The 10,000-nt window shown below is 36.5% G+C and overlaps 4 protein-coding genes across 4 annotated transcripts; all 4 read right to left on the reverse strand.

Moving 5' to 3' along the window:
* Positions 1-2,271: 2,271 nt before the first annotated feature.
* On the reverse strand, positions 2,272-3,202 carry LOC125026809 (pro-resilin-like). Its single transcript, XM_047615410.1, has 2 exons — positions 3,169-3,202; positions 2,272-2,637 (listed from the first exon to the last, which is right to left on the reverse strand). The coding sequence occupies exons 1-2, from the start codon at positions 3,178-3,180 to the stop codon at positions 2,272-2,274; spliced, it is 378 nt and encodes a 125-aa protein (XP_047471366.1). The 5' UTR covers positions 3,181-3,202.
* Positions 3,203-4,802: 1,600 nt separating this feature from the next.
* On the reverse strand, positions 4,803-5,616 carry LOC125027449 (pro-resilin-like). The gene is made up of 2 exons (XM_047616527.1): positions 5,582-5,616; positions 4,803-5,262 (listed from the first exon to the last, which is right to left on the reverse strand). Exons 1-2 carry the CDS (start codon positions 5,591-5,593, stop codon positions 4,897-4,899), a joined length of 378 nt encoding a protein of 125 aa, XP_047472483.1. The 5' UTR covers positions 5,594-5,616; the 3' UTR covers positions 4,803-4,896.
* Positions 5,617-6,809: 1,193 nt separating this feature from the next.
* LOC125026810 (pro-resilin-like) lies at positions 6,810-7,313 on the reverse strand. The gene is made up of 2 exons (XM_047615411.1): positions 7,262-7,313; positions 6,810-7,175 (listed from the first exon to the last, which is right to left on the reverse strand). The coding sequence occupies exons 1-2, from the start codon at positions 7,304-7,306 to the stop codon at positions 6,810-6,812; spliced, it is 411 nt and encodes a 136-aa protein (XP_047471367.1). The 5' UTR covers positions 7,307-7,313.
* Positions 7,314-8,972: 1,659 nt separating this feature from the next.
* LOC125027450 (pro-resilin-like) lies at positions 8,973-9,773 on the reverse strand. The gene is made up of 2 exons (XM_047616528.1): positions 9,736-9,773; positions 8,973-9,390 (listed from the first exon to the last, which is right to left on the reverse strand). Exons 1-2 carry the CDS (start codon positions 9,745-9,747, stop codon positions 9,025-9,027), a joined length of 378 nt encoding a protein of 125 aa, XP_047472484.1. The 5' UTR covers positions 9,748-9,773; the 3' UTR covers positions 8,973-9,024.
* Between the last annotated feature and the right edge of the window lie 227 nt (positions 9,774-10,000).

Consider the following 10,000-nt stretch of genomic DNA (forward strand, 5'->3'; position numbering starts at 1 on the left):
TGTCAACACGAATGCGGTTTATTCTTATATCTATTGATCTTATCAGTGTGAGATGGTGCTGTATACACACACACTCATATTCCTGTATATATTTATTTATATATTTTATATATAAGAAACTTTATGACTGAGATGTTTAGATTATGTAAATATTTTTTATTTCAAATATTTAAAACTGTTTTGACTCTAACCTCATCAACTGAAACAGGCATTTTCGATTCCTTTTGTCATACTACTAATCACTAGTATAACAAAAAGACTGTATTTAAGTGAACCATTAAAGGATAAAGGGAATTTTTATTTGTGGACAACACAAGTCAAGGAACCATACACAATAAGTGGTGCTAAACAATTTCTTAAGTTTCTTTAAAAATAGACGCAATGTTTATGCTGATATCAATCTCATAAAATATAACCAAGGGAAGCAAGATCAGTAATAGGTTAATACTGTACGGTGGAAAGCAAACACAATTATGGTCTGTATTTCTGCTTGTTTAATAATTCATATTTACAAAGATCCGAGATCAATAAATATCCTTGGTACATAGCCACAATCATATCTTAATTAACATGTTTTAAGCATAAGAAGGGGTGGGTGGCTTATAGGAAGGCTGAGGAGGCCCATAAGAGGTTTGTGGAGAGGGATACTGAGCCTCTCCCTCGTAGGTAACATCAGCCACATAACCGGAATCTCCGTTCACATTGTAGGTGACCCTCTGCAGACGACCGTCGGGAAGAAGGACGTAGTAGGATCCTTGTGTGTTGTCGCCGTCACGGGCTTCCTGGTGACCAAAGTCGTTACCAGATGGTGGGTCGTTTACGGCATAGTTGAAGTCGTACTTGGCTGGAGCATAAGCGGGTGTGGGAGCGGGATAACCATAAGTAGGGTGGCTATCAGGAAGTGCGATGACGGCGACCACAAGGGTGGCTAGTGCTAATATCTGCAGGACGATATGTACATAAAATTAGCGTGTGTAATGTATGTACAGTATGTAAAATAAACATAAAAAACTATTGGCAAAGGGATACAATGCTACGGCAAGGAAAAAAAGATATATTCCTTTTCATTTTTTGGGGGGTCAGTTAAAAATAATTTTAGTATACATGCTTTACCTCTATGACCAAATGTTCGGCTATGATTCTTGTATTAATGAAATGGAGTATATATATATATTCTAGAAAATAATTGAATTGATTTTGCAATGGAATGACATATTCCACTGCAAATGCTTAACAGAGGTACATACCTTGAATATCATGGCAGAATGAGAATGTGGTAAGACTGCAGACAGACTGACGAATGCAGGGAAAGTCTTTCTTTTATACAAATGTCCAGGAAAGACTCCGCCCACGTCATGACGGCAGAGAATATCATCCTAACAAGTTAACCTTGATTCTTCTGATCCCACCTTCCCCCCGGCGATATTACATATACATAATTGCTTGGAAGGTCTGTGTTTTCAGAGATAGATATGTAAAGAAAAAACTCATACACATTTCAGCAATGTAAAATTTAATGGCGATGAGGATCTTCAGCGTTCTTTATTTTATATGAAGGCTTAGATGCCTCCCCCCTCATCTCCATAATTGTTTGACTATATAAGTTTATAATCCGCGCCAAAAGCTAAGCCCTTTAGCGGTACACTGCACTTTTAATATGCAAACATATGTAAAACCATTAAGGTAATTCTGCTTATAACTACATACTGATATTGTTTTCATAGTTACATGCAATGCTGAACCAAAATCAGATAGAACAAATTACAAGAGTATAAGGTCTGGTAACTGTAACAAGTTTACATATTTCAAGATTCGAGAAAAATTCTATATATACATAGATATACATATACACGCACATACATCAATATATACTGCATAAAAATCCATAGCAGAGCTTATTGATTATCGAATACACACACGTATGTATATATATATATATATATATATATATATATATATATGTGTGTATGTGTGTGTATTGTATATACACACATCTACATATTTACACGCACACATGTAATATATGTGTGTGTGTAAATATGTATATATATACATATATATATATTTTTATTTATATATATATATATATATTTTTTTTTATTATGTTCTCTAAAGAGACTACTTATAGGTCAATTATAGTAGTATATACAGATTCAAAGACATTAGTGTGAAGTTGACATTGGGGATATAATAAAATGTCTAAAATATCAGTTGCTTATATAATATAATTATGAAAATATAAAATCAAATAGCTATCTTTCTATTTCCGATTTAAGCATAGGAGGGAGTAGGCGGCTTGTAAGAAGGCTGAGGAGGACCATAGGAGGCCTTTGGGGTGGGGTACTGAGCCTCTCCTTCGTAGGTGATATCAGCCACGTAACCGGAGTCTCCGTTCACATTGTAGGTGACCCTCTGCAGACGACCGTCTGGAAGAAGTACGTAGTAGGATCCCTGTGTGTTGTCTCCATCACGGGCTTCCTGATGTCTGAAGTCGTTACCAGATGGTTGGTCGTTTACGGCGTAATTGAAATCGTACTTAGCAGGTGCATAAGCGGGAGTAGGGGCAGGGTATCCATATGTAGGATGACTATCAGGAAGGGCGATGGCGGCGACCACAAGGACGGCCAGTACAAATGCCTGCAATACACAATTATGCAATATACTGCAAACAATGTGTTAGTGATATTGAGAAGATAGGATGCTGTTTAAAGTCCTTCACCATGTGAGAAACGGAGCAGAAGCATATGTAAAACTCCCCCCTTCTATTCACGTTTGGTTAAACGGAATCTGCGCATGACTATATAATGAATCTCTATTTATTCATGTTGGCAAATGTAGAAAGGGTATGAATGACAATTAATACCATCACAATACAAGAGACGTACTTGAGCGGCATCGATTATATCTTCAGTAATACAACTTCCTGACGAAGATATAATTGAAACCAGTCAAATACATCTCTTGTGTTGTGAAGATAATGTATACATATTTCTGTTTAGACATGTAAAGACGATAATTAATAAGTACAAAAAAAATAAAAAATACAAGTAAAATGCAATGATAGCAGAGTACTTTGTAAACCTCGTAAATCTCCTACAGTTATATTTTTTATGACACACCTGCAGTGAAGGTATCCGATATCAAGTAAACACAAAATAATTTACAAACCTTGACTGTCATGTTCGTTAGGTGAAATGTGATAAGACTATGGGAAGTCTGACGAAGACAGAAAGAATCCTTTCTTTTATACCTGTGTCCAAGAAAAACTCCGCCCATGTAATGACGCCAAGAAATGGACTGAAAATAAGTTGACCTTGATTCTTCTTCCGAGCGAGTTCTCCCGTGCGATATTACACAAGCGTAGTTCTTCAGGTTAATTTATAAATTATATATTCATTTAAAAACATTCACAATTCACGAATAGCTAATGATATCAAATAATGATTAAAACAAATGGTAATGGATAACAAATATTACCATGTCATAGTATTAACAGATATTTACCGGATCTTACACATCTTGCTCTTTGCACTGATGCTATCTCGAAACATCTAATGTAGTTTGTTGAGCTTTACCTAAAGAACTGTGCTAGTAAAAAATTGTAAACGAAGAATATACTCACTTTACTATGAACATATTTAGACTACATATATATATGTATATATATGTACATACATACATACATACATACATACATACATACATACATACATACACACACACACACACACACACACACACACACACACATATATAATCTTACAATATTTCTAAACTGTTTTGACTTTGACTTCATCATCTGAAATGTAAAGATTTTCGATTCTTTGTAATCACTAAAACATAACAGTTACTTTGGACCATGAAACAGAAATTCCTTTAATTCAGTCATCCACTATAGGGTGTAGGGAATTTTTATTTGTGAAAAACGCTATTCAAGGAGCTAAATACAGTGAGCGGTGCTATACAATTGGTCAAGTTTAATTTTATATCGGTAAACCGGTTTGCGAATAGGATGCACCGAATTAGGATTGCATGAAAGGTAACTGACCAATTACGGTGAATGATCATGTGTGGGTTAAGTGACCGGTAGGTTCCTTTCAGTAGTGACCCTCTTGATGCATAAATTGGTTTTAGATTCATATATACCAACTTCATACTAAAGAATACTCAACTCCGTATTTAATAATTTAGGGGAAGTTCAAGTAGATTTCTTAACCTACTGGAGCTCAACAGACTATCTATAATGTCCACAGTGAATTTAGTTTATTGATTATGTTTACATATAAATGGCTCCAGAAGAGCTTAGCCAACAAGGAGTACTAGTAGTCCTATATTTCATACCTGTTTTCCCCTTGATTTTCAGAAACGTTCTCTATTTTTTTTACTATTATTAGTATCATACTGCCATTATTAGTAACATTAGTACCAATAGTATTATATAAAAAAAACGAAAATTCATGGAATGTAGGTAAAGGATGAGGTCACGTAGAGCCTACTGATTGACTCTCTCTGGTGACTGAGGACTAGTGAAGTCGTCCATTTGTAAATAAATTCATAAAACGGAAATACAGCTGTGTTAAAAATAAGGGAAGGGTATATTCAAACTAATGACAGTGATTTGTGCTCAACGAAAACCTCTCTAGTTTTCATCTGCTTAGGTTGATTGCTGGGTTTGTTTCACCCGACTGTATGTCGAAACACAAACAAAATCGTTGTCTTCCATACATTTTGTATTCTTGTTCGGAGAACGAATGAATCTTTTAGCATTCCCAGGTATATTAAGGTATATTCGATACCAGAAGGAAGTCTGCTTGTTTAATAATTCATATTTACAAAGATCCGAGATCAATAAATATCCTTGGTACAAAGGCTTAATAATTTCCTGATTAACATGTCTTATGCATAAGAGGGGGTGGGTGGCTTATAGGAAGGCTGAGGAGGCCCATAGGAGGTCTGTGGAGTGGGATATTGAGCCTCTCCCTCGTAGGTGACATCAGCCACGTAACCAGAATCTCCATTGACAGTGTAGGTAACCCTCTGGAGACGGCCGTCGGGAAGCAGGACGTAATAGGATCCCTGTGTGCTGTCACCGTCACGGGCTTCCTGGTGACCAAAGTCGTTACCAGATGGTGGGTCGTTTACGGCGTAGTTGAAGTCGTACTTGGCTGGAGCATAAGCGGGTGTCGGAGCGGGATAACCATACGTAGGGTGACTATCAGGAAGTGCGATGGTGGCGACCACAAGGGTGGCCAGTGTTAATACCTGCCGGTCGATATGTACATAACAATAGCGAGAGCTATATATTTAGAGTGTGTATGTACTGTATGTCTTGAAAACACTATTGGCTAAGATATGCAGTACTACGATTAGGAAAAAAACAACCTTTTATTGTTTTGTGATGCCAGTAAAAATTTATTTTGTACACTTGTATTGACTCCCTCTGTGATCAGCTTTTCGGCTATGATACTTCGATCAATTAACTTCTGGAGTATATATCTATTCTAGAAAATAATTTAATTGTTTTTGCAGTGGAATGAGTTGACAACATGTTTCACTACAAGTGCTTAACAAAGGTACATACCTTGAGTGCCATGTCAGAATGAAAATGTGATAAGACTGCAGACAGACTGACGAATGCAGGGAAAGTCTTTCTTTTATACAAATGTCCAGAATAGACTCCGCCCACGTACTGACGTCAGCGAATATCATCCCAGCAAGTTAACCTTGGTTCTTCCTAGACCCCCCTCCCCTAGGTGATATTACTTAAACATAGATGTTTGGAAGGTCTATGTTGAAGCTGTATTTTCAGAGAGAAAGAGAGAGAGAAAGAGGGAGAAACACACACACATTTCAGACAATGAATGGGCAACGAATGTTATAGTAAAAATTAATAGCGACAATGATCTTCAGTGTCCTTTCTTTTAAATGAAGGCTTAGATGCCCACTCCCCTCTCCTCTCTACTTGTTTGACTATTTAGGATCATAATCCGCTCCAAAAGGTAAAAACTTTATTGGCACTTTCCTTTGCACTTTTGATATGCTAAAATATGTAATTCCATTTAGGTAATTCTGCTTATAAATATAGACTGATATTAATTTCATCGTTCCACATGCAGTAATAAAATCAGATGGAGAGAGCAAATTACAAGATTTGAACATTAGTACTGGTATCTTATGATTCGATAAGATAAATATATATATATATATATATATTAAAATAAAGATGCATATATATATCAAAATATTTTGAATAAAAATCCATAGCAGAACTTATTAATTTGATGCCGTTCCGCTGTCACGCACAAACACACCTTCATTTTAAACATTTTGAATGTAAACCTCTGAAACCTCATTATCAGTTCCATATGATCTTCCTCAACAAACACTTGGTCAAAATTAAATCTACCGTAGATTCCGATATCTATCTCTATGTTAATCTCTTTACCTGCCAATATAAACATATAAACACATACAATATATGCTCAGACCAAACATCAGGAATACAAAATACGTCCATGTGAAAGTTATATATATATATATATATATATATATATATATATATATATATATATATATATATATATATATATAACACATTTCAGCAAGTACACACAAAAATGCACACTTAATTTATTTACATATGTTTTAGTTTTTTTTTTTCTTTTAAAGAGAAGACATGGTAGTATATACATATTAAAAAATTGTGTGAAATTGGTATTCGGGGTAGAATAAAGTGTCTAGAAATATCCTTTGCTAATTTAATATAATTTATGAAAACAGAAAATCAAATAGTTATCTTTCTTTAACATTTAAGCATAGGAGGGTGTAGGCAGCTTGTAGGAAGACTGAGGAGGCCCATAGGAAGCCTTTGGGGTGGGATACTGGGCCTCGCCTTCGTAGGTGACGTCAGCCACATAACCGGAGTCTCCGTTGACAGTGTAAGTGACTCTCTGCAGACGACCGTCAGGAAGTAGGACGTAGTAAGATCCCTGTGTGTTGTCTCCATCACGGGCTTCCTGATGTCCGAAGTCATTACCAGATGGTTGATCGTTTACAGCGTAGTTGAAGTCGTACTTGGCGGGTGCGTATGCGGGTGTGGGAGTGGGGTAGCCGTACGTAGGCTGGCTTTCTGGAAGTGCGATGGCGGCGGCCACTAGGACGGCTAGAACAAATACCTACAACACAGTAGAAATGTTAGTACTAATCATGTAGTGAACTGAAATTCTTTAGCAAAATATATATTAAAGTCTTGGATAATGACCTGTGGAACTCCAAGAGTTATATTTGTACATGCCTTGAACGCCATGGTTCTAAAACTTGTGGTGAGACTGACAAAGAGAAAATTTTCTTCAGTTATATACGAGTCGAAGAGAAAACCCCGGCCTTAAGGTGGCGTAGGAGAGTATCGTCTCAGCAGAATTGCCTTGAGACCTCCCGTGATCGAGTTTTCCCTTTCGGTGATGTTACACTTACGTTTGAAGGTCTATTTGTAAGTTTTATTTATAATGTGGAAATGATAAAATTCCTGAGGGTCTTACATGCTCTCCTGGCCAAAGAAGAAATAAAAAAACAAAATGAAAAACAAGAAAAGAAGCGGTTATCGTGCCTGTTACAGAAGCTAATTCATACTGACGGGCAGGTAACCACTGACCAGTTTATACCATGCCAGACCCACACTAAACCGTGAAGACACGGTCCTTCAGCTACCGCACTGTCAGACAAACAGACAAATTTGTGTCAGTAGATGTACGGAAGTGATTTCCCCCTTATGGCTACCAACCGAAACCATTTAAAGCCTCAGGTAGAATAACATCTTTTACTTATGATTGGATATTGATTCTGTAAGTTCTGTAACATGAGTGACTGCAAAACGCTACAGTATGTACAAGAAAATGTGAGATGTTTTAAATATAATAGGTAAGGAATACTTACAAACGAGTATACCAACAAAATTGGCATTTTGTATTATCATTTGGCAAAGTGGCTGATAATTCAAGATATAGAGAGTAGTGAATATAGCTATGCTATAACGTGAATATTTGAATACTCATTATTATTTGAACACACGTTGCACGTTTTAAAATTATTATATATGTCAATTTAAAGAAAAATATAACAGTATTATGTTTAGTATTTTATAGAGTAACTGCGCATTACATAATCAGACAGATAATATTTAGTAACATTTGAGGTTTATGGAAAGTATATGCAACCATACATAATTCGTTTAATGGAAAAAATCTTAGATCAGGTATTCGAAATGAAGCCCAAATGGGTAAATGTACAGATAAACTTGAATGTAGAACAAAGAACGCATAAGAAAAACAAAGTAAGGAATGGATGAGAGAAACTGCATTAGCAAAAAATGGACTACTTGCCAAGATGTGATACCGATGCCACTGTGGGCATATCAGAAGTTACCTTGGTAAAGAACAATAAATTGGAGATTATTATTTTCAGAATTAAGTGAGCATCGTTACATTATGATAAATATTATGACAAATCAAAGAACTATGCACAGGAGCTAAAACTCCAGTGGCAGATAACTAGGAGTCTGACCAGGCACTGTCTTTTCGTTTACATTACTAGCACTATTATAATTATCCCTTTTAATCAGTGTCAGAGTCGAAATCGGTCAAATATATCTCCTGCACTTATGAGATATTCATTCTCGTTCATACATGTTCTATATTTGGAGTAATGAATACTTTTCATAGGAGAACCTCGAATATGGTTGTAAAATATTAAATGATAATGCATGTCTAATAGAACATCACTATATACTTGCAAGAAGTAAGGATTTTATCTTGTTTTGATATACATAATAGTAATCAGAATATTTGCAACTGAATGTTTTTTCTTATTCATTTTATCTGTGGCATCACGTGCAAAAGAAAGAAGGGAACAAATGTTGCTGTTTTAGCGATACACAAATTAAGTAAATAACACAGGGGATGGAAGACACCTACAGGTATTTTTTCTGGTTTAATATACAAAATATACAAACATTCGAGTTCAATAAACTTAGGCATAGGAAGGTGTAGGTGGCTTGTAGGAAGGCTGAGGAGGACCATAGGAGGCTTTTGGGGTGGGGTACTGAGCCTCTCCTTCATAGGTGACGTCAGCCACGTATCCAGAGTTGCCGTTGACAGTGTAGGTCACTCTCTGCAGACGGCCGTCGGGAAGCAGGACGTAGTAGGATCCCTGTGTGCTGTCACCATCACGGGCTTCCTGATGTCCAAAGTCGTTACCAGATGGTGGGTCGTTGACGGCGTAGTTGAAGTCGTACTTAGCAGGTGCGTAAGTAGGTGTGGGAGCTGAGTAACCATAGGTTGGTTGACTATCAGGAAGGGCGATGGCGACGACCACAAGGGCGGCCAGTGCAAATACCTGCAGCACAATATTTTGAAATTATATTTAATGATATACAAGCCACGCTTACACATGTCGAAGATAGCATTTTGTCAATCCGAATGAAAGTAACAATGACAAAGAGTAATGAATCATTTTCTTTTACAGATCTCTGTTCGCAGGACCCTGACTATTTGAGTTTAGGCTAGCCTTTAAAAGTACACATGGATTATGAAAATGAAATGAAACGAGGAAAACGGAAAATAACTGATGATTTCGATGGCCAGGTCAGATCTGCTGTGCATTGCATTCTCAGCGATATGTCTGCAAAAAAATGAACTGATCATGATTTGTAGTTACAATTCACAAAACACGAGTGCATACCTTGAATGCCATGTTGTCAGAATGAATCTGTGATGATGCTGCAGGGACACTGACGGAGTGAGAGTCATTTCTTATATATGATTGTCCAAGAGTAACTCCGCCCTTTCTGTGACGTCATTAAATATTCCTACAAGTTTACCTTGATTCTTCTATCGACCGAGTTTTCACATCCAATGATGTTACACAAAAGTTTATTTTAACGATGTCTTTGGCTGTCTAGGTAGAAATTATATAAAGCGATAAACAAAGTTACAACTTACTCAAA

The sequence above is a fragment of the Penaeus chinensis genome, chromosome 7 (assembly GCF_019202785.1).
Source record: "Penaeus chinensis breed Huanghai No. 1 chromosome 7, ASM1920278v2, whole genome shotgun sequence".
In the NCBI taxonomy this organism is placed as follows: Eukaryota; Metazoa; Arthropoda; class Malacostraca; order Decapoda; family Penaeidae; genus Penaeus; species Penaeus chinensis.